Below are 25,206 nucleotides of genomic sequence, written 5' to 3'. Positions count from 1 at the left end.
AAACGTGAATGTCTCTAGGTTTCTGATTTTTGTACTTTTACTTATGCCTTTTCCTGTCCAAATGCCATTCACAACCCTATATCCTCAAAAGCTTAACTCAATGGCTATCCTTTTCTCCTAAGGTTTTATAATATGCTGAATATACTCCCTGGAAGAAAAGTTATGACCAACCTAGATAGCATATTCAAAAGCAGAGACATTACTTTGCCGACTAAGGTCCGTCTAGGCAAGGCTATGGTTTTCCAGTGGTCATGTATGGATGTGGGAGTTGGAGTGTGAAGAAAGGTGAGTGCTTAAGAATTGATGCTTTTGAACTGTGGTGTTGGAGAAGACTCTTGAGAGTCCCTTGGACTGCAAGGAGATCCAACCAGTCCATTCTAAAAGAGATCAGCCCTGGGTGTTCTTTGGAAGGAATGATGCTGAAGCTGAAACTCCAGTACTTTGGCCACCTCATGCAAAGAGTTGACTCATTGGAAAAGACTCTGATGCTGGGAGGGATTGGGAGCAGGAGGAAAAGGGGATGACCGAGGATGGCATCACTGACTCGATGGATATAAGTTTGAGTGAACTCCGGGAGTTGGTGATGGACAGGGAGGCCTGGCGTGCTGCAATTCATGGGGTCGCAAAGAGTCGGACACGACTGAGCGACTGAACTGAATATACTCCCCCTTCCTAAGCTACAAGCTGAAGGCAAGGTACTTTTCTAATTCCCACCACTCCAACTCAAGTTCATAATGGAAAGCAGAATCAGGGAGCATCTTCACACAAAACAGCTTTCCTATTTACTTCTCTCAAGTATCATTGTCAAAAATGATTTCTCAAGGAAACTGCTCCGAATGAGCCATCGAATGGTTCTCTTTCATTTGTATGAGTAATTGTGGATTATATAGATTTAAATTCTCTTGTGGGTAGAAAGAGGCAGAGGAGAGATGAATGTTTGTCTTAAGTGTCCATTCTCAAGGAGGGGAAAGAGGCTACACTCTAGCAGCTTATCAGTTAAACCCTACTGAACAGCAGTAGACTTATCCCAGCAAAGGCAGTTTAGAGATTGTATGTAACATATGCTGACAGGTAGAGTAAACATGTCACTCAAACAATGGGAAGGACTGTGGTACCTGATTTGTTCAGGGGTTCCTCCTGATGTGGCATTGGTGATGGCCCAGGCTGCTTCTTTCCTTGTACGGAACTCTGCTTTCTGAAGGATTTCGATCAATACAGGGAAGATGTTTGCATCTATGACAGCCTGAGAAGAATTAGGGGTTCGGGGGTGGGATATGGGGGAAAAAAGTCATTTCAAGGAGAATAAGCAAATCCAGAACACAAATCAGCTAAGATTTAGACACATTCCCCTTCCTCAAAGTTCTCCTTTGTCTTTCCCATATACCTAAGGTGGTGCAGAAGAACCTGGCTTCTGCTCCACAGAGTCTTTGACCAATAGCAGACACTGATCCCAATTTCAAAAGAGAAATTTTTTTGTCTAGAAGGCAATATCCCACAAAGTCTCGTGATCCCAGGCCTTTCTACCACTGTTCCTCAATCTGCCAACTGCTTGTCTTACCTGTATCTGAGCCCTGTTGCCAGCAGTGATATTTGAAATGGTCCAACAAGCTTCCTTTCGGATTGACTCCTTGGAGCTGCTCAGGAGGTGGAGGAGGCAAGGGAGGGCTGAACAGTTAAGAATGACCTAGAACACCAAAAGACAAATTGAGATAAATTGGACTTAATCAAAATTTAAAACTTTTGTGCACCGAAAGACATCTTTCAACAGAGTGAATTACACAAGTCACAGAATGGGAGAAAGTATATTGAAATTATATATCTGATAAAGATGAATATCCAGATTACATTAAAAAAAAAAAAAAAAGCTGAACATAGTTTAAAATGGGCAAAGGACATAAACAGACATTTTTCCAAAGAAAACAGGCAGGGGGCCCCAAAGCACATGAAAGATGTCAGACATCATTAATCAGTAGGGAAATGCAAATCAAAACCTCAGTGAGATACAGCTTCACACTTCATAGGACAGTTATTCTGTTTTCCTGGCTGTGCTGGGTCTTCATTGCAGCATGCAGGCTTAGTTGCCCCACAGCATGTGGGATCTTAGTTCCCCAAATAGGGACTGAACCCGAGTCACCTGCATTAGAAGGCGGGTTCTTAACCCCCAGATCCCAGGGGAGTCTCTAGGATAGTCTTATTTATTATAATACTTATAAGATTTAAAATTTATTATAAAAAATTATTTTTATTCTTAAAAAATCCAGGCAATACAATTGTTGATAAAGATGTGGAGAAATTGGAACCTGGTACATTGCTGGTGGGAAGGTAAAATGGTATAGCCATTGTGCTAAACAGTATGGTGGTTCCTCAAAATCTTTAAATATAAAATTACTCCATGACCCAGTAATTCCACCTCTGGGTGTATATCCCAAAGAGCTGAAAACAAGGACTCAGACAGAGATTTGTATGCCAATATTCAATGCAACATTACTCACACTAGCCAAAAGGTGAAAGCAACCCAAACGTTGATGAACAGATGCATGAATAAACCAAATGTGGCACAGGTGTGCCAAGGAAGATCATTCAGCCACCGAAAGGAATGAAGGTGTGACTTACTAAAGCATGGAATGAGCTTCGAAAACATGCTAAGTAAACTAAGTTGAAACAAAAGAACAAATATATATGGTTTGGCTTACATGAGGTTTCTAGAGGAGTCAAACTCGCAAGAAACAGAAAGTAAGGTGGTAGTTACCAGGGGATGAGGGTAGGGGGAAACGGGAAGTTATTATTTGAAGAGCACAGAGTTTCAGTTCTGAACGACGCAAAAGTTGTGGAGATGGATGATTGTGATGGTTAAATAACAATGTGAACGCACTTAATGCCACTGAACTGTACTTAAAAGAATAACCAGCTCTCCAGCCTGTGTATAGAAAAACCTTGTATACTGCACCCTCTATGGAGGTATTACTAACAGAAGACTAACATGAGGTTACCCATGGGATCCTAAAGGTTTAGTTAGAAAGTAGGGGTGAGGCTCCAAAGATTTTAGTATTTCAAAGGTACCATAACAGAAAAGCTGGGACTTTACCATGTCCCAGGTAGTAAGTCAAGTTATTCCATTTAGTTTTTCTTCAGTAGCACCCAATGGATAATGACTTGCTTCCAATTTATAGAAAAAATACAGGCAACCAAGTTGCCCACAAATCATACAGAAAGTGGCAGAGTTGGAATTTTTCCTTCAAGCCTATGCTTTCTCTCCTAGATCACACTGCCCCCCACCAGGACTAAAGTCTACGGCAGGGAAGGATTTTGTCCACAGACAGCTCTCTTCCTCCTCCTTACCTGGGTCTGGATGTCATCCCCAGTGACGATGTTACCCACAGCTCTCAGAGCAGGAGAAGCCACTTTGTTATCGTTGTGCCTACAGAGGAGGGCGATCTGGTCAGTAGAGGGCCAGCACCAAGCTTTCAGCTCTGCTGACCACCAAGGCCGGTAGCACTCATGGGTCCAGACCTTTGCACAGGGCAGCAGACTGCTAACTGCAGTTCTGAGCTTGGAATCTGTACCCTTTCTAACTGGGATCACTCACATGAGAAGCTCGACCAATCTCCGGCAGACTCCAGAGTCTATGACTGCCTGGATCTTCTCATTGGGGCCATCAGATAGATAAGAGAGGGCCCAGCAAGCATCTGCCAGCAAGTCTGAGTCGCTGCTGAAGAGTAGGCGAGACAGCACGGGCAAACATGGGGAGACCTATCGGAAGCAGAGAGGGATTCATAGAGGGACAGGGTTACATCAGCTCTACCACTAACCCTAACATGTCCGAGCCCTCCTCTACTGAGTAAGTCTAAGACCCAGAGATTTCTACTACATTAAGCCATCAGGCCCACATTTTCATTTACCACCCTGGCACATGAGATCACCTACTTCACTGATGACTGCCTCTTTCAGTTTGCCATGGATCAAGACTCTGAGGGTTCCCCAAAGACTTGAAAACTCCCATGTCAAAATTCCTCCATATGAAGGAAACTGCTATTACTCAGGAACTGGTAAGAAGCTCTCTTACCTTTGCAAACTCTGGGGGTGGGTTCTTCCCTCGGCAGAGGTTTGACAGGGCCCAGACAGCATTCCGGGTCATTGTCAGTCGTGTGGACTTGGTAAGGAGTCTGAAGGAGACAGAGAAGCCAGATGCTGACCAATGATGCCCTTTGCATAGAGCTGTTATCTGTGAGCCCCAGGAGCACATCCAACCAGACCCCTATGACTCTAGCCCCCTCACTGTCTTTTCCTACCCATAATTTAAGTGAGTTAGTTTGGTCCAGGGGGCCAACCTACATCTTCTTAGGGGATTAGGACCAGCTGTGGTTGTTAAGCCCACAGCTAATAAGAGCAGAGAGCTGGACCTTGAATAAGCATGCTAAATGAAGTTTTAGTGTGGGGGCTTTAGCTATGCAGTACGGATGGATTTTCTGTGACAGGCCCACACAAGAGTTCTAATAGTAGCTTATGAGGTGTGACTTCTGGAGAAAAACTCCTCCCTCTGCTTCGGTCTAGATGTAGCTCTACTTTGAGGGCGTGGAGGAAGGGATGGGCATATCCATATGACCCTGCATGGGGTCTTAGATCTGTGGTTTACAACAGAGCTCTCCAATGTACCTATGCATAAACCCATAGAAAATCAATGCATTTTGCAGAGAAAGTTAGGTTTTTCCAGATGGGCTATACCTCCTTCTCTCCTCTGGTTCAGCAATGAGCCCAGTATGACCAATAGGAGACTCTACAGTGCTGTGAAGCGAGAAGCGTTTAAGACACACACCAGCGGCACAATAGCCTTTTACTCTGTCAATCAGAATGCACTTGTAGCATTTTTGGATTTACTCATCATTTTAAGGTAAACTGTCCCCCAAAGATCTGCTACATGGCTGCCCTACAGATGCTTGAGGTGCAGATGACAGTAGTTACTCACGTTAACAAAGGATTGAGGATGGAACAGTTCAAGACGTAATCTCGGCAAACGGAGCTGTCTCCAGCTATGTTTCCCAGTGCCCAGACTGCCTAAAAAAGGGAGGATGGAACTGTCACCCACAGAGCCTAGTGGCTTCTGTGAGTACTTTACACTCACAACTACAGAGCGACACACAGCAGTAACCAGGACAAACATCCCATCAAGGCCTGAAACACACCAAATAAGCTCAGTACCCTCCTTGTTGACATCCTCATTGAGTACTTGCTCTATGAGGACTTTTCCTCTGAGAATTCCCGGGTTTGGGGGGGAAAGAAGGCTGTCGCTGTACTGTAGCCAGAGAAACCAAACCAAAACCTCCTTATCCTCACCTCCTCATCTCCCATAAAAGGAGAAAATGATGGGAAACTTGTATTCTTCTTGTCTCATAGGACCAACCCTACATGTATTAATAGAGGAAAAATCCCCAGTACCACTCCACTTCTAGTCAACCAGTAAAACTCCAGCGCAAGAATTGGAAGTAGGGTTTTTATGATCCATAGATGTTGAAAAATGGGTACTGTGGTGTCTTTTTCCCAACACCACCTGACACCCAACATGTAGAGTTTTCTTCTACATCAATTCTCTGATTCCGTGTCAGTGAAAAGTGAAAGTCGCTCAGTTGTGTCTGACTCTTTGTGACCACATGGACTATACAGTCCATGGAATTCTCTTAGGCCAGAATATTGGAGTGGGTAGCCGTTCCCTTCTCCAGGGGAGTCTTCCCAACCCAGTAATCGAACTGGGGTCTCCTGCACCACTGGCAGATTCTTTACCAGCTGAGCTACCAGGAAACCCATGTCAGTTCAATAGGTAGGGGGCTCAGTCCCACAAGACTGGCCTCACTTAGATACAGTTACAACTCCCAGGTGCCATCTATACTTTTTACCAACTGGCTATAAATTCAGGAGTTCCACATTCTGCAACGATTCACAGAACTCAGGAAAACTCTACTCATGTTTAGCAGTTTACTCTAATGGATACAACTGAGGAAGAGCTAGAGATGCAGAGGGCAAGGCAGGGGCAAAGCGTAGGGGCTGCACAGAACTCCTGTGCCCTCTCCAGGCATGTCACCTTCCCAGCACAGTGAGCATTCACCAACCCAGACGCTCTCTGAATCTCACTGTTCAAGACTTTTATAACCCAATATTTACCCCCTGTAACATCCCTAGGGAGGTTGGGGAGCAGGGGTGGGAAGAGTGGGGCAGGGGCGGGGCTGAAAGTTCCTATTCTCTAATCCCAAATTTGGTCTTTCTGATCACTAGCCCTCCCTTCCGAAAGCTATCTAGGGCCCCACCCTGAGTCATCTCATTAGCACACACTCAGGTGTGTTGCAAAGGTGCTCTTTAGGGATAAGAGAAGTCGCTTGGATCACTAAGAAAATCCCAAGGTTTTTAGGAGCTCTTTGCTCTTAACCTCTTAACTGGGGATAAAGACAAAATACATTTTTTATTATACCGCTGACATCATCAAGAATTAAGTCAAATTTGGGTATTACCTGTTCCTGTACATCCTCAAAGTCCGAGTTAAGCAGCTCTATAAAAATGGGGACGGCCCCTGCTTCAATGACAATTTTGGTCTGCTGAGAGGTTCCAGAGGCGATGTTTGTTAGAGCCCAGGCAGCTTCAAACTGAAAGTGAGATTAAAGCCATGACTGAGAGGTCATTCTGGACAGAGCAGCCATGCCTACCAGCTGGCTCAGAGCAGTTACGTTTCCTGCCCCTGACTTGAAAAAAAAAAAAAAACAAAAAAAACACCACACATGCCTTTCCCTTTTCTCCTTTAAAAGAAAGGAAGAATTACTGGCAGTGACATAACATAATAGGAAGACAGAACTAGGCTTCCATGGTTCCAGGTCTAGGCCTGCACTACCACAGCCCCCATGAGTTCCTGGGCAAGCCGCGTTTTTGTTGGTTTGTTTTTCCTAGAGGCAGAGAGGAAGAGAGGTTGAAGGAGTTAGGAGAAGGAGAAAGAATGAAAGAAGAGTAGTGAAACCTGGGAGCAACACCAAATCTTTACTACTCTCCCACCACCTCAGCAGGTTGTTGCGGCAGAGTCGCTAAGTCATGTCCGACTCTTTTGCGACCCAATAGACTGAAGCCTGCCAGGATCCTCTGTCCATGGGATTTCCCGGGCAATAATTCTGGAGTGGGTTGCGGCAAGCCATGTTTTTATTTCCTGCACTTCACTTTATTCGTTTCTGAAACCAGGATAAAAGTGAGATGGGTCTCTCAAGGATCCTTTCAGCCAAATTTCTAATAAGTTCTTGTAGAGCGGCTCATCACTCATTTGTGAGGAGAGGCCCAGAGAAGCACAGTGGTTCACTCCAGAATTAGAAATGGACTAGAATGTTTTATGTACGTATATGTTTACATACATACATATGTATATATATTTATTCTATATTACAACCTCTGAATAATGAATCTGTCATATTCTGGTATCTTTCCTTTGAGACTGTTTTGGGGAAGAGTTTGTGGCTCTCTTACTTGAGGCCAAGTCCTCTGAGGTAACAGCATCTCCTTAAATGTTTCCTCCTCACAGATGTGTCTGCAGAAGCATGCCTTAGCAATTTCTTGGCAAAAGAGCATTCATTTGGTACCTCTCCACCCTGGGCCTCACCTGTAACGTACAATTCTCATTCCTCTTCAGAAACTCCACAAACCGGTCCACCACTCCTGGAGTGTTGATAACTTCATCTATTGGAGGACTGGGCTCTGGGAGAGGGACAAAGGAAAGAGAGAAGTCAGGAGAAGGGCTGGCTGATGCATTCACTGGGGTCAGTCCACCATCCTTCCTAAATACTCCTGACCATCCTTAGAAACACTCCCAAGCTTCCTTCTGGTGAGGTAGTTTTAACAATAGCAGGTCATTTTTGAACTGTATCAAAGAGCTGAGAATCTAAAGAGTAAGGCCAATCCTAATCCAAGTATGCTCACCTTTGGCTTTCTAAATCTAAGCAAGCAAGAAAGTAAGGGAGAGATGACCAGAGAAGGTGCAATGCTGGTCTAAACACTTCCCTTCTAAGATCAGCATTCTTTTCTTGGGAGAAAGAAAAGTCCTCCCAAGGTCAAAGGACAAAAGTCCTTGGGAGAAAAGAAAATATTTTTCCCATCATACAGCAAATTTTTACTGAGCAAAAAACGTGTGCCAGACGTAGTTCTGGGTACCAAGAATACAACAGTGAACCAAACCCAAAGTCTCTGTCCTCATAGAGCTTATATCCTAGTGAGAAGAAATACTGTTATGTTTGAAGGTAATAACTGTAATAGGAAATAAAATACGTAGGGCCAGGTAAGGAGAATAAAACTGCTGCAGGGGGTGGGGGGAGCGGCAATTTTAGATAGGGTGTCAGGGTAGGCTTTGCTGAGAATGGTAGGATCTAACCACAGAAATGAAGCAGCTATCACACAGATTGTTGTTCTTTAGTTGCTGAGTAGTGTCTGACTCTTTTGCAACCCCATGGAATGTAGCCTGCCAGGCTCCTCTGTCCATGAGATTTTCCAGGCAAGAATAATACTAGAGTGGGTTGCTATTTCCTTCTCCAGGGGATCTTCCCGACCCAGCAATCGAACCCACTTCTCCTACATTGGCAGATGGACTCTTTACCACTGAGCCACCAGAGAAGCCCTGTCACACAGATATCTGCAACTAAAGGGTATCAAGCAGAGGGAATGGCCATGCAAAGGTAAGAATGTGCCTGGCTTGTCCAAGGATGCCACAGCCAGCAGGGCTAGGGCAGAATGAGTGAAGGGCAGTAATCGATGAGGTCAGTGAGAGGAAACAAGAGGCTAAGTCATGCAGGCCTCTCTGGGGAAGTCTAGGCTTTGTACCTTTGGAGAGCAGTTTCCGGAATTTCTGTGTGGTTGCTAACTGCAGGTCAGGATCATCAGAAAAGAGCATCTCCACCATCTCTCTTGTGATCACACTCTCCTAGGACATAAAACAGGTTCATGATTTTGCACACAACACTAGAGCCAGATATAAGCCCATAATCCTGTTTGGCATCCTGCTTTCTAAAGACTTGAGGGCAGGGCTTCCCTGGTGGTCCAGTGGTTGAGAATCTGCCTGTCAGTGCAGGAGACATGGGTTCAGTCCCTGGTCTGGGAAGATCCCACATGCAGAGGAGTAATTAAGCCCATATGTACAACTACTGAGCTTGTGCTCCTAGAGCCCATACTCTGTAACAAGAGAAGCTACTGCAATGAGAAGCTCTTGTACCCCAACCAGAGAGTAGCTGTCACTAGAGAAAAGCCTGCGTGTAGCAATGAAGACCCAGCATAGCCAAAAAAAAAAAAAAAAAAAAGACTTGAGGGCAAGAGGAAGGCACAACAGCAGCTCAGATGTTTAATCCATAGCTGCTTCAAGCTGTAACATTTAGAAGTGATTCTTAACCTCTGAGGCAACTGAGAACTCCTCTTAAATGTTTCCTCTGGTGTCTTCACCAGAGACAAATCCCAGTTGACTCCTTAAGCTGACTGGTTATTAGGTTGGTGCAAAAGTGATTGCTGTTTTGCATTGCTGAACTCTGCCGCCTGATATTGGAATACATTCTTGAATAAATGTGGTCATGTTATACATCACTTCAATGTGCATGCATCACTTTGTTTTTTTGCTAAAGACTTATTAAGTTCAGTTCAGTCGCTCAGTCGTGTCCGACTCTTTGAGACCCCATGGACCACAGCACGCCAGGCCTCCCTGTCCATTACCAGCTCCCGTTTTATTACTTACTGTTTATTTTATATTTATTTTAGACTTAGAGAAATGATGTTAGACAAAAAGCAAATCTGAGCGATTTTCTTATTTGAGTTCAAAATGGGTTGTAAAGTGGTGGAGACAACTTATAACATCAACAACACATCTGGCCCGGGAACTGCTAACGAATGTACAGTGCAGTGGGTTCAAGAAGTTTTGCACCCTGGTACTCGCCAGGAGCGTCCACATCACCATCCCCTTCTCTCCTTTGTTGCTGCTAATCACAATACTCTAATGACCTACTCTACTATTCAAAAACTATTTTTATGTAATTTATGTACGCTTCTTGTTTACAAATGCCTGATTTTTTTTTAAGAAGTTTTGCAAAGGAGACGAGAACCTTGAAGATAAGGAGCACAGTGGCCAGCCAGCCATCGGAATTTGACAACACCAATCGAGAGGATCATCGAAACTTATCCTCTTAAATCTAACTACATGAGAAGCTGGTGAAGAACTCAGTGTTGACCATTTTATGGTTCGTTGGCATTCGAAGCAAATTGGAAAGGTGAAAAAACACAATAGGTGGATGCCTCAAATAAAAAAAATCGTCGTTTGGGAGTGTCATCTTCTCTTATTATATTCGACAACAATGAATCATTTCCTGATTGGACTGTGGTATGCGACAAAAAGTGGATTTTCAACTGATGATAACCAGTTCAGTGGCTGGACCGTGGATAAGCTTCCAAAGCATTTCCCAAAGCCACTAACACCAAAAAAGAATCATGGTAACTGTTTGGTGGTCTGTTGCCTGTCTCATCAACTATAGCTTTCTGAATCCTGGTGAAACCATGACATCTGAGAAGTATGCTCAGCAAATAGATGAGATGCACTGAAAACTACACCACCTGCAGCAGGCACTGGCCAACAAAACGGCCCAATTCTTCTCCATGACAATGCCTGACTGAATGTCGTACAACTAATGCTTCAAAAGGTGAACGGATTGGGCTACAAAGTTTTGCCTCATTTGCCATGTTCACCTGGCCTCTCACTGAAACCACTTCTTTAAGCATCTCTTTTTCTAGGGAAAATGCTTCCACAACCAGCAGGAGGCAGAAAACGCTTTGTCAGAGTTTGTTGAATCCTGAAGCGCAGATTTTTATGCTACAGGAAAAAAAAAAACTTATTTCTTGTTGGCAATAACAAATTGATTGTAATGGATCCTGTTTTGATTAATAAAGATGTGTTTGAGCCTAGTTACAATGATTTAAAATTCATGGTCCGAAACTGTAATTACATTCGCACTAGCCTAATACAAAAGGGCCCACAGAATAAAGAGATTAGCATGACTGTTGGTAAAGCTACTGCTGCTGCTGCTGCTGCTGCTGCTAAGTCGCTTCATTCGTGTCCGACTCTGTGCGACCCCATAGACGGCAGCCTACCAGGCTCCCCCGTCCCTGGGATTCTCCAGGCAAGAACGCTGGAGTGGGTTGCCATTTCCTTCTCCAATGCAGGAAAGTGAAAAATGAGAGTGAAGTCGTTCAGTCCTTTCTGATTCTTAGTGACCCCATGGACTGCAGCCTACCAGGCTCCTCCATCCATGGGATCTTCCAGGCAAGAGTACTGGAGTGGGGTGCCATTGCCTTCTTCGGGTTAAAGCTACTAGATGATATGAACTGCTCAATTTCTGTTCTGTAGAAGCAAGTACTTCTCAAGCTTGCCTGAAGCACATGCAAAGGTCTTACCCCAGTGGTAGAGCTCACATAGGAGTCCATGAGAAGACTATCGAACATGGCAGCTTCTTCATTGATCAGCTCCACATTTCTCCGTTTAAAAAGCTGAAAGGAAAGGAAGAAATGATGCACGGAAACAAGGAACAAAGAATGACCTAATAATGTTAAATTACAGCATGACTGTCAAGGAAATGCTAGTGTATGAGAAAATGCCAAAGTTTATCTACTGATATAGAAAGATATTCAAGGACTTTAATGTTCTATGTTACATGTTCTATGTTACATCTATTGTTTATATTTTGAGAACATTTTTATAAGCAAATCTTTTAAAATTTCTGTGCCTTTACAAAGGGCACAGATATACGTATATATAATATATATAAGTATATATAATATATACACACCCTATATATACCCTATATACACACACACACACATATATATGTCCTTATACACACATATATAAAAGGCTTCAAAGAAGATAAATAAGGGTGGACAAAAGCAGTTTAGCATCCAGACCTGGGAAGGGAACCAATTTGGTGGTGATGTGTGGCAGAGATGAAGCATTAATACAGTCTCAGTTCTAGAGAGACTTACAAAGAATGGACTCAGGAAATAGAAGGCAGCCCAGAATGGTTGACAGACTTCTTAAAAGGCCAGGCTTGAGACTGGGCCTTGAAAGCCAGACCTAACAGTAACTATCGAGTAAAAACAAGGGGTTAACGCTAGAAAGTTATATTGAAGACAATTAAAATGATCCAAGGTGCACGAAATTATGGAAGAGGAATAAGGGACAGCTCTTTCTCAAACATTTCTTTACAACAAATGAAACTGGGTGAGTAGCCCACAGAGCTAAGCTACTATCCCAGGGGGAAAGTGAGAGTGTAAGGTGGAGGCCAACCACGGTGGCTGAACCACCTCCCTAAAGAGCACATTTGCGGACACTCAGGTTAACGCACTTGTTGCTCCCGTTTCTGCTTCCGGAGCTGAATGCCCTCTTCCTCTCTTCTTCGCCTCATTTCCTCAGGGTTTAGGGCATTGTTCTTGTAACTCTTCATTCGATAATTGTCTTTCCCTGGGCTCGCCATGGTCTCTGGAAGAAGGGAAGATACAAACACACTGGCAAAGGCTCTTAAAAGGACAGCATTTTCTGTTCACTGGCTTCTTTCCCCACCCACCCTCCCCTACTCAGGGGGACTCACAGCTTCCCAGTGAAGCCTGATAATCTCAATAACTGCCCCTGAGAGCTCTATTACCACCCCCACACCAACAACACAGTTTCCTTAACAAGTTTACTAAATAAGTGCTGTTACAGCAATTGATACAAGCTTAGTAGTTAAAAGGTATAGGATTCAAATACCAGCTCTTCCCTTTTTAAATTTGTCTATTTATTTGGCTGTCCCAGGTCTTCTGATCAGGGATAGAGCCCGGGCCCACCGCCCTGGGAGCATGAAGTCTTTAGTCACTGGACCACCAGGGAAGTCCCAATACTGACTCTTCTACTTGTTAGCTGTGCAACCTTCAGTGAAAGTGAAGTCGCTCAGTCGTGTCTGACTCTCTGCAACCCGTGGACTGTAGCCCACCAAGCTCCTCCGTCCATGGGATTCTCCAGGCAAGAACACTGGAGTGGGTTGCCATACCTTCAGTAAGTTGCTTTAACCTCTGTGCCTCAGGAGCTCATCTTTTAAAACAGAGTTGTTAGAGGGACTGTATAGCTTAACACATGTGAAGTACTACTTAGACGGAGAAGGAAATGGCAACCCACTTCAGTATTCTTGCCTGGGAAATCCCACAGACAGAGGAGCCTAGCGGGCTACAGTCCATGGGACCACACAAAAGATCTGGACACAACTTAGTGACTGAACAACAACAACTACTTAGAACAGCACTAGGCATATGGTAAACGCTCACAAGCTACGATCACTTCCACGACGAGAGAAAAGTTATATGACTTGCTGAATAATTGCAAATATATTTAACCTAGCAGGTGAAATACAGTGTACCCAATTCAGTGGAATACGATGTATATTTTTAAGTAACTCATACAGCCACCCCTCTATTTCTTAAAAGAAATTTAAAATTTTATTCTTGAATATTTGCTACATACAAAAAAGATGAAACATGCTAAGTTACCAAGCAAAATAATACAATAAGCATCTGTCAACTCACCACTAAATCCAAGATCTAGATTAATATACCTGAATCTAGTAGTAAGGTCTCCCCCTGTCCCAGGCTTCTCCATCCCAACTCCAGCCAAAAGAAAACTGCTATTATGAATTGTCATTATCTTTGCTCTCATTTTTATGAATCACATATATGTACACCCCTAAATACTGCATCATACTACATTCAGTCTACTGAGAATTATACCCCCTCCATTGGATTTCTAAGATTTACCCATGTTTTTGCATGAAGCCTTATTTCATTAATTTTTCCTATATTATTTCACTGTATAAACACATCATTATTTGCATTTCCCCAATGATTAGTGATGTTAAGCATCTTTTTCATGAACCTGTTGGCCATTTATATGTTTGCTTTGGAAAAGTGTGTAGTCAGATCCTTTGCCCAATTTCACTTGCAGTATTTGTGTTTGTTTGCTATTCAGTTGTATGAGTCCCTTGTATCGTTGTTGCTGTGGCGTTTCTCAGTCGTGTCTGGCTCTTTGTGACTCCATGGACTGCAGCACACTAGACTTCCCTGTCCTTCACTATTTCCTGGAGTTTGCTCAAACTCATGTCCGTTGATTCGGTGGTGGTTGATTTGGAGATGGCTGTATGGCATCACCGAGTCCTTGATATACTTTGGATATTAATCCCTTATCAGATATATAGTTAGGAAATACTTTCTCCCACAGGTTGTCTTTCCATTTTGTTGACCATTTCTCTCTTTTTAATTGTTTGACTCTGCAAAAATCAGAAGGCATTGACAGACAGCCACCCAATTCCCATGATGCCCTGAGTGAAGGTAAGTCAGCCTAGACATATGATAGGCTAAAATCCCACTACTTAAGGCTCCAAGCAGTGAGAGAAACAGCCATCAAATGCTGACCATTTTATTTGGGGGCGGGGGCGGTGCTGTGCAGAAGCTTTTAAGCTTTCTAGCTTATGGGTCCTACTCGTTTATCTCTGTTTTTGCTGCTTGTGCTTTGGTGTTATATCACCCTCCCCCCTCCAAAAAAAGAAAAATCATTGCCAAGACTAAGGTCTTTTTTTCCTGTGTCGTCTTATAGGAGTTTCAGGTGTTACCATCAAGTCTTACTTCATCAGATGAGTACCATGTTGCCTTCCAAAGTGATGCCAATTCATATTAGCTTAGCAGTACACAATGAGCTCTCATTTATACTCATCCTATTACTCAGAACCGTCACTTTTGCCAATCTACTGAATATAATGTACTTCACTAGGATAAAGATTTGTATTACTAATAGGGTTATTAGATTTTATGTTAATTAGCCATGTTTCCCTTTCTCTGAAAAATGTGTTTATGGTACATCGAATATTTTCCCATTGAATTACTTGTCCTTTTCTTATTGATTCATAGTTCTTAAGATATTCTAGTTATTAACTATTTGTTGATTATTTGTATTACAAATATCTTCTAGTCTCTTTTCACTTTTTTTCAATTTTCACTTTATGGAGTTCTTTAACAAGTTCTTAACTATAATGGAAGTTTTGCTTTAATACTTAGCTCTTTCTGTGTGTCTTGTTTAATAAATCCTTCAATGCTCCCAAGGTCAGAAAGCTACCCTGTTATGTCTTCTGAAAGTTTTAAGGCTTGCCCTTTACATGCCAGTGTTTCATCTGCCTGAAATTTAATTAATTGGATATAAGCCTTAGGAAGTTAATATAAAGTCTGAACATTAATGACAGGTACACAGGTTAGGGAAGAAAAAGTAGAAAGGAGAGAGAAATCATACAGTAGAGAGAATCAACAAGGGTGAAACTCGATCTTTCAAAAGATTGAAAATAGTCAAGTCTCTGGTTAGGTCTCTCAGGAACAAAAGAGGGCACACATTTTAGAAAAGAAAAAAGAACATAATTACAGTTAACTAAAAAGATTAAAAAAAGGAATATGAACAACTTTATGCTAGCTAACTTGCTTGAAAAGACAAATTCCTAGAATAGTATAACTTGCTAAAAGTGACTCAGAATATCTAACTAGCCTTATAACCATTAAATATACTGAATCAGCACTAAACAATATTTCTACAAAGAAAATGCCAGGTCTAAATGGTTTTACAAATGAGATCAAAAAAAGAAAAGGTTTTTTTTTTTTTTTTTGGCTACAATATGCAGCTTCTAGGATTTAAGTTCCCTGACCAGGAATCAAATCCAGGCCCTTGGCAATGAAAGCTCAGAGTCCTAACCACTGGACCACCAGGGAATGCTCGAGTTTTACCAATTTTTTAAATAAGTTGCTTCACTCTTACACATACTTCCTTCTGGAAAAAGGGCATTCTTTTGATAACAATACCAAAGAAGGATAATATGAGAGAAGGTCCTATAATTTCCTGCATCACTTATGAACAAGGATGTGCATGCTCAGTTGCTTAGTCATGTCTGAAGCTACAAAAATTCCAAATGATACCAGCACAAGGTGGGGGAGAGAAAAATTAGGAGTCTGGGATTAACACATATACACTACCATATATAAGGCATGCAAACGAGGAACTACTGTGTAGCACAGGGAACTCCACTCAATATCCTGTAGGACCTATACTGTAACCTATAACAGAAGAGAATCTGAGGGACTTCCCTGGTAGTCCAGTGTTTGGGACTCTTCCCCTGCAGGGAACATGGGCTCAGTTTCTGACTGGGGAGCTAAGATCCCACATGCTACATGGTGCAGCCAAAAAAAAAAAAAAAAAAAATCTGAGAAAGAACACACACACACACATGCACACACACACACACATATATAACTGAATCATTCTTCTGTACACTTGAATCTAAAACACTGAAAATTAACTAAACTTCAGCAAAAAATAAAGTTAAAGAGGATAATGAAATATCCTTTCATTAATTGTACTTTAAACTTTTTCAGACAAACAAAAGCTGAGACTGTCTCCAGCAGACCTGCATTGTGTGCGCTGGGCTCAGTCAGGTATGACCTGTATGATTCTTTGCGACCCCACGGACTGTAGCCCACCAGGCTCCTCTGTCCACGAGATTTTTCAGGCAGGAAAACCGGAGTGGGTTGCCATCTTCCTGACCCAGGGATCAAACTCACTTCTCCTTTATCTCCTGCACTGCAGGTGGATTCTTTAGCCACTTAGTTATCAGGGAAGCTCTAAGACCTGTACTAAAGAAAGTCTAAAGTTCTTCAAGTAGGGGGAAAATGATACCAGAAGGTAATTCAACAAATAAAAAGGAACCAAAAAGAAATTCTGGAGTTGAAAAATATAATAGCTGAAATGAAGAATTCACTAGAAGGGTTCAACGGCACATTTGAGCAGGCAACAGACAGAAGTAGCAGGCTTGAAGATAGGAAAATTGAAATTATGCAGTCTGAGCAGAAAGGGAAAAATAATGCAGAAAAGTGAATAGAGCACCTAGGGATCCATGAAACTCCAACAATCAAATCACAAAATATGCATTATGGGAGTCAAAGAAATGGGAGATAAAGGGGGAAAGAATTTTGTAGAAATAATGGCAAAAAAAGAGACATCAATGTACACAGAAAGATACTCAATTTCAAGGAGAAAAATTCAGGTCTACATTTAGAAACATCATCAAACTATTGAGAGCCAAATACAAAAGGAAAATCTTGAAAGCAGCACGGAAGAAGTGACTTATCACATACAAGCCAGTTTTTCACCAAAAAGGCACTGAGATCTTTAAATGTATAGATATTGAAAGCGCTGAAAGAAAAACGTTCAAAGAATTCTGTATCTGACAAAACCGCACTTCAAAAACAAGGGAGAAACCAAGATACTCTCAGGCAAAAGCTGAGGGAATCTGTTACCGCCAGACCCACTCTCTAAGAAATGCTGAAGGGAGTCCTTCAAGTTGAATGAAAGGACATTACACAGTATCTTGAAGCCAGCGAAGGTAACTACATGGGAAATATAAAAGCCAGTTTTCTAGGATTTTTGGTTTGTAATTCCACTTTTTATTTTCTATATGATTTAAAAGAAAACATAGGACTTCTCTGGTGGTAGAATAGATGCGGGTCCCCCTGCCAATACAGAGGACATGGGTTTGATCCCTGGTCCAGGAGGATTCCACATGCTGCGCAACTAAACGTGTCCATCACAACTACTGCGTCCGAGAGCTGCAACTACTGTGTGCCCAGAGCCTGTGCTCCTCAATAAGAGAGGGCCCTGCTCGCCACAGACAGAGAAAGCCTGCGCATGGCAAGGAAGACTCAGCACAACGAAAAACAAGGAAATTATTTTAAAAAGACAAATGCATAAAATAATAATGAACAAAAGTTTCTGTATGCTATTGAATTAAGTTGGTATCAATTCAAACTACATTGTGATAAATTTGGGATGTTAAATGTAAAGCCCACAATCTTTCTCTCTCTCTCTCTCTCTCTCTATATATATATATATATATATATACACACATACATAAAAAACACACAAAATAAAAATATACACAAAGGAAATGAGAAGTGAATGAAAACAATTCACTACAACAAACCAATTAAACACAAAAGGCAGTTACAGAGGAAGAGAGGGACAAAAAGGTATAAGAAAGAAAGAAAAAAGAACAAAATGGCAGAAGTCTTTCCTTATCAATAGTTATACTTCTTTTTTTGGCAGTGCCAAGTGGCTTGCAGGATCTTAGTTCCGTGACCAGGAATCAAATGTGGACCCCCAACAGTGGAAATGCAGGGTCTTAACCATGGGACTTATTACCAAATCAGACTAAAATTGAAGAAAGTCGGGAAAACCCACTAGACCATTCAAGTATGACCTAAATCAAATCCCTTATGATCATACAGCGGAAGTGAGAAATAGATTTAAGGGATCAGATCTGATAGAGTGCCTGATCAACTATGATGGAGGTTCGTGACATTGTACAGGAGACAGAGATTAAGACCATCCCCAAGAAAAAGAAATGCAAAAAAGCAAAATGGCTGTCTGAGGAGGCCTTACAAATAGTTGTGAAAAGAAGAGAAGCGAAAAGCAAAGGAGAAAAGGAAAGATATACCCATTTGAATGCAGAGTTCCAAAGAACAGCAAGGAGAGATAAGAAAGCCTTCCTCAGTGATCAGTGGAAAGAAATAAAGGAAAACAACAGAATGGGAAAGACTAGAGATCTCTTCAAGAAAATTAGAGATACCAAGGGAACATTTTATGCAAGGATGGGCTCGATAAAGGACAGAAATAGTATGGACTTAACAGAAGCAGAAGGTATTAAGAAGAGGCGGCAAGAATACACAAAAGAAATGTACAAAAAAGATCTTCACGACCCAGATAATCACGATGGTGTGATCATTCACCTAGAGCCAGACATCCTGGAATGCGAAGTCAAGTGGGCCTTAGGAAGCATCGCTATGAACAAAGCTAGTGGAGGTGATGGAATTCCAGTTGAGCTATTTCAAATCCTAAAAGATGATGCTGTGAAAGTGCTGCACTCAATATGCCAGCAAATTTGGAAAACGCAGCAGTGGCCCAGGACTGGAAAAAGGTCAGTTTTCATTCCAACCCAAAGAAAGGCAATGCCAAAGAATGCTCAAACTACCGTACAATTGCACTCATCTCACATGCTAGTAAAGTAATGCCCCAAATTCTCCAAGCCAGGCTTCAGCAATACGTGAACCATGAACTTCCAGATGTTCAACCTTGTTTCAGAAAAGGCAGAAGAACCAGAGATCAAATTGCCAACATCTGTTGGATCATCGAAAAGCAAGAGAGTTCCAGAAGAACATCTATTTCTGCTTTATTGACTATGCCAAAGCCTTGACTGTGTGGATCACCACAAACTGTGGAAAATTCTTCAAGAGATGGGAATACCAGACCACCTGACCTGCCTCTTGAGAAACCTGTATGCAGGTCAGGAAACAACCCTTAAGAACTGGACATGGAACAACAGACTGGTTCCAAATAGGAAAAGGAGTACATCCAGGCTGTATATTGTCACCCTGCTTATTTAACTTACATGTAGAGTACATCAGGAGAAACGCTGGGCTGGAAGAAACACAAGCTGGAATCAAGATTGCCAAGAGAAACATCAATAACCTCAGATATGCAGGTAACATCACCCTTATGGCAGAAAGTGAAGAAGAACTAAAGAGCCTCTTGACGAAAGTGAAAGAGGAGAGTGAAAAAGTTGGCTTAAAGCTCAACATTCAGAAAATGAAGATCATGGCATCTGGTCCCATCACTTAATGGGAAATAGATGTGGAAACAGTGTCAGACTTTATTTTTTTGGGCTCCAAAATCACTGCAGATGGTGAATGAAGCCATGAAATTAAAAGATACTTGCTCCTGGGAAGAAAAGCTATGACCAACCTAGACAGCCTCTTAAAAAGCAGAGACATTACTTTGCCAACAAAGGTCCATCTAATCAAGGCTATGGTTTTTCTAGTGGTCATGTATGGATGTGAGAGTTGGACTATAAAGAAAGCTGAGCGCTGAAGAATTGATACTTTTGAACTGGGGTGTTGGAGAAGACTCTTGAGAGTCCCTTGGATTGCAAGGAGATCCAACCACTCCATCCTAAAGGAAATCAGTCCTCAATATTCTTTGGAAGGACCGATGCTGAAGCTGAAACTCCAATACTTTGGCCACCTGATGCGAAGAACTGACTCATCTGAAAAGACCCTGATGGTGGGAAAGACTGAAGGTGGGAGAAGGGGACGACAGAGGATGAGACGGTTGGATGGCATCACTGACTCAATGGACATGAGTTTGAGTAAACTCTGGGAGTTGGTGATGGACAGGGAGGCCTGGCGCGCTGCAGCCCATGGGGTCACAAAGAGTCGGACACAATGGAGCATCTGAACTGAACTGAACCACTGGACTGCCAGTGAACACCCAAGTAATTATATTATACTTACTGGCCCCTGGTGGGTCAGATGGTAAAGAATCTGCCTGCAATGTAGGAGACCCAGGAGATGTGGGTTTGATCCCTGGGTCGGGAAGATCCCCTGGAGAAGGGAATGGCTAACCACTCCAGTAATCCTGCCTGAAGATTCCATGAACAGAGGAGTTAAATAGATTAAACTCTTTAGTCGAAAGGCAAAGATGAGCAGCAGATTAAAAAAACAACCATGATCTACTATTACATGCTGTCTGCAAAGACTTACTGTATATTTGAAAACACAAAGAAGTTGAAAGTAAATGGGTGAAAAAAGATATTCATGCAAATGGTAAGCAAAAGAGAGCTGGGATTGCTATACTAAATATCAGACAAAAAGTTTTAAGTAAAAAACTGTTACAATAGTCAAAGTAAAGAGAAAAACAGTTCTACAATAACATTTAGAGACTTTAATACACCACTTGCAATAATGAATAGAAACTAGACAGAAGATTAATAAGTAAATAGGACTTTTACATTATAAATCAGTTAGATCTAAAAGACACATAGAACACTCCCACCCAACAAGAGCAAAAAACATCTTGCCAAGTATGAATGCATGGAATAGTCTCCAGAATAAACTGTATTAAGGCACAGAGTCTCAGTAGATTCTAGAAGATTGATATTACACAAATTATCTTCTTTGACCACATGGAAAGAAACTAGAAATAAACAGTAAAAGAAAACTGGAAAATCCATAAATATGTGGAAACCAAACAACAGACTCTTAAATAAGTTGAAAGACTCATACTTCCTGATTTCATAATTTACTACAAAGTTACAATAATCAAAACAGTGTGATGCTGGTGTAAGGATAAACAAAAGAACAGAATTGAGAGAGAATTCTATAATCAAGAGAACAGAATTGAGAGTCTAGAAATAAACTTACACATCCGTGGCCAGTAAACTGATCTTTAAAAATATTTTTATTTACTTATTTGGCTGTGCTGGTTTTAGCTGAGGCATGTGGGATCCAGTTCCCTGACCAGAATCAAACCCAGGCCCCCTGCATTGGGAGCAGGGAATCTTAGCCACAGGACCACCAGGGAATTTCCCCAGCCAACTGATTTTTGACAAGTGTATTAAGTCCATTCAATGGAGTAAGAACAGTCTCTTCAACTGGTGCTGGGACAACTAAAATGTTATATACAAAAGAATGGAGTCAGATCCTTAGCTTATACTATACACAAGACAAAACTTAAAATGGATCAACAACCTAAATATACAAAGACTATAAAACTCTTACAATAGAACATGGGTAAATTTTTATGATCTTGGATTTTGCGATGGATTCTTAGCTATGACATCAAAAGCACAAGCAAAAAAAAAACAACAAGACATTAACAAGGAAGTAAAGACAACTTACAGGAGAAATAACTTTCAAATCTATCTGATAAGGGTTTTAATATTCAGACTATATAAAGAGTTTCTACAACTCAACAGCAAAGACAACTCAACTTAAAAATAGGCAAATGGGGCTTCCCTGCTGGGGCAGTGGTTAGGAATCTGCCTCCCAATTCAGGAGACACTGGTTCAATTCCTGGTCCGGGAAGATCCCACATGTCATGGGGCAACTAAACCCATGCTCCACAACTACTGAGCCCACATATCATAACTACTGAAGGCCTCTAACCACGCTCCACAAGAGAGGTCACTGAAACAAGAAAACCATATCACCAAGAAGAGAGCAGCCCCCTCTCTCTACAACTAGAGAAGGCCCCTGTGTAGCAATGAAGACCCAGAGCAGCCAAAAATAAATGAAAAATTTAAAAAAAAAGAAAGAAAGGATAAAAAGTAAAAACAGGCAAATGGGACTTCCTGGTGGTCTAATAGCTAAGACTCCATGCTTCCAATGCAGGGCGCCTGGGTTTGATCCCTGGTCAGAAAAGGAGATCCCACATGATCCCATGCATATTCAACTAACATGGTGCAGCCAAAAAGAAAATAATAAACATAAATATTTTTTAAAAGATATTAAAAATAAATGAATTGATAAACAAATGTGGCATATACATACGATGGGATATTATTCCTCCATAAAAAGGAATGAAGATTTGACACATGCTACATTCTTGGACTCCAAAATCACTGTGGACGGTGACTGCAGCTATAAAATTAAAATATGCTTGCTCCTTAGAAGGAAAGCTATGACAAACCTAGGCAGTGTATAAAAAAGCAAAGACATCATTTTGCCAACAAAGGTCCATACAGTCAAAGCTATGGTTTTTCCAGTAGTCATTTACGGATGTGAGAGTTGGGCCATAAAGAAGGCTGAGCGCCAAAGAACTGATGCCTTCAAATTGTGGTGTGAGAGAAGACTACTGAGAGACTCCTGGAAGCAGTCAGTCCTAAAGTAAATCAACCCTGAATATTCACTGGAAGGACTGATGCTCCAATACTTTGGCTACCTGATGAGAAGAGCTGATTCACTGGAAAAGACTCTGATGCTGGGAAAGATCGAAGGCAAAAGGAGAAGACAGCAGCAGTGGATGAGATGGTTAGGTAGCATTACTGACTCAATGGACATGAATCTGAGCAAACTCTGGGAGACAGTGAAGTACAGAGAAGCTTGGCATGCTTCTCATGGTAGTCCATGAGGTTGCAAAGAGTTGGACACAACTTAGCAACTGAACAACAACAACACTGAAGAACCCTAAAGAGAGTATGTTAAGTAAACCAAGCCAGGATAAAGGATAAAGAAAAGGGTAAAGATTACATGGTTTCACTTACATGAGGTACCTGGAGACAAAAAGTAGATTAGAGATTATCAAAGTAGATTAGAGATTATCAGTACAAGTGGGAGGGAGAAATGAGAAATCACTGCTTAATGGAACAAAGTTTCTGTCTGTAGTGATGAAAAGCTTGGAAATGGATAGTGGTGATGGTTGCACAACACTGTAGATGCAACGGATGCTGCTTAATAATGATTAAAGTGGTGAATTGTGTGATGAAGTCGTGTCTGACTCTTTTTGACCCCACGGACTGTAGTCTACCAGGCTCCTCTGTCCATGGGATTTTCCAGGCAATAGTACTGCAGTGGATTGCCATTTCCTTCTCCAGGGGATCTTCCCAACCCAGGGACTGAACCCGGGTCTCCCGCATTGTAAACAGATGCTTTACCGTCTGAGCCACCAGGGAAGTCCTCTGGTGTCATATTTTACCACAAAATTTATAAATAGCAGCATATCTCCTCCAATTAAATTAACATAGAATCTTAGTTGGGTTTTTTTGGTGAGATTTTGTATTTGTCTACTTGTATTCATTCATCACAGGGCTGATTATATTGATTATATTTTCTTATTTTCTGAGTTCCTGATGTTTCGCCATTTGGGAACCTACAAACCCAGGAGAGATCGACACTCCCATGGCTAGCTAATTCCTACAGGTAACAACATGTCTAAGAGCATGCCTTTGTAAAGGAACCAACCCAGAGTCATATTTCCTTTATCTTGCCTGTATACCCAGGAGGCAATATTCCTCTGCTTCATCCCAGGGCCCCAAAAGTAGTGGGTAACTAGAGACCACTCTTACAGCCCAAAGCCCTCCAGAATTATTCAAATTAGCCAATACTAAACTGTTTATTCTGCCCTGCCTTCACTTTCCCTCTGAAACTGCAATAAAGGATCTGGCCTAAACCTTCTGCTTGCTTGTGCCCCTTCTGCCCCCTGACCACCCTGGTGTTTTCCTCTGTGACCCTGTGTGGCAAGTGGTAACCCACCTCCCACAGCCCGCGGACCCATAATAAACTTCCTCCTGCCAAGCCTCATTTGTGTTTCCTCCTGTGACCTCAGTGACTTTATCATATCTTACTCAATATTGACATTTTAAAAACTACGTCACTATTTAAAAAACTGATAAAAGTGAAGCTGATTATGTAGAAATATAAGCAGAGGAAGCCTTATTAACTTGGTCTACCCTTTACAGTCATTTCTTATCCTTTAAATTTCTAATCTGAAACACTCACTTAAAGTATCACAAAAGGGATGAAAAATAAATTTTAGAGGCACACAGAGAGGGACAATTAACTCTAATATCACCTTTTTGGGGGAGTGTTTTGGGGTGATCATGATGAGAGCTTAAAAAGAAATCTCCCAAAGGTAGAATTAGGGCTGGTTCTTCAAGCAGGAGACCTTGAGGATTCAAGTGCAGTAAGAAAGTACATAAATGTGAGGGGGAAGTAGTCTATTAAGAGAATCTGCATGAAAAAGAAATCAAAATGGAAGCAGTTGAGGAGAAGGCTGAATTCTGGAGCTAGAGATTAAGGAAATGAAACTTCAGAAAAGGTGCCTCTGTTCATTCTGGAGAACAGCTAGGCAAACCACAGAAGCAGTAGCGGTCTCATGATGTACAAGTTTCTACATCCACTTAGCAAAGCCCACGTCAATTTACTGTTAAAAAAAAAAGTTCTAGGGGAATGCAGTGGCCTCCCTTTGGGGTCCCTGATCACCCCTATGCCTGGAGACTAACAGGCACAGGACAAATTCCTAAAGGCACCGCTATGGACTGCTGTTCCCCAATACCTGACACATGGTTTTTCATGACTCTGAGCCTGGGCTCTCCCACAGGGCTGTCTCTTCCTTCAAGCAGAGCTGACAGTGAAGCTTGGAAGGAGAACTAGGCTGTGCTTTAGTCACCATGGTGACAAGAAACTATCACAAATATTTGCTTATGACTTCACTGGAGAAGCCAAACAGGGGAGGTTAGATTGGAGGGGGAACGTATGCAGAAGCACATCTGGAAGCAGCAA

At 41.9% G+C, this 25,206-nt stretch overlaps 1 protein-coding gene across 1 annotated transcript in view; it reads right to left on the bottom strand.

Moving 5' to 3' along the window:
• Positions 1 to 25,206, bottom strand: part of KPNA6 (karyopherin subunit alpha 6) — a 56,147-nt gene that overhangs the window by 7,980 nt on the left and 22,961 nt on the right. Inside the window, exons 2-12 of the mRNA XM_005676715.3 lie at positions 12,384 to 12,517; positions 11,437 to 11,529; positions 8,833 to 8,932; positions 7,622 to 7,716; positions 6,498 to 6,629; positions 4,964 to 5,052; positions 4,064 to 4,163; positions 3,587 to 3,750; positions 3,340 to 3,418; positions 1,559 to 1,684; positions 1,116 to 1,243 (exon numbers count right to left, since the gene is read on the bottom strand). Of these exons, the coding sequence (XP_005676772.1) occupies positions 1,116 to 1,243; positions 1,559 to 1,684; positions 3,340 to 3,418; positions 3,587 to 3,750; positions 4,064 to 4,163; positions 4,964 to 5,052; positions 6,498 to 6,629; positions 7,622 to 7,716; positions 8,833 to 8,932; positions 11,437 to 11,529; positions 12,384 to 12,517 (1,240 nt within the window). The remainder of the gene's footprint in view (positions 1 to 1,115; positions 1,244 to 1,558; positions 1,685 to 3,339; positions 3,419 to 3,586; positions 3,751 to 4,063; positions 4,164 to 4,963; positions 5,053 to 6,497; positions 6,630 to 7,621; positions 7,717 to 8,832; positions 8,933 to 11,436; positions 11,530 to 12,383; positions 12,518 to 25,206) is intronic.

This window comes from Capra hircus, chromosome 2 (genome assembly GCF_001704415.2).
Source record: "Capra hircus breed San Clemente chromosome 2, ASM170441v1, whole genome shotgun sequence".
NCBI lineage: Eukaryota > Metazoa > Chordata > Mammalia > Artiodactyla > Bovidae > Capra > Capra hircus.
This window is presented reverse-complemented; position numbering and strand designations above follow the sequence as displayed.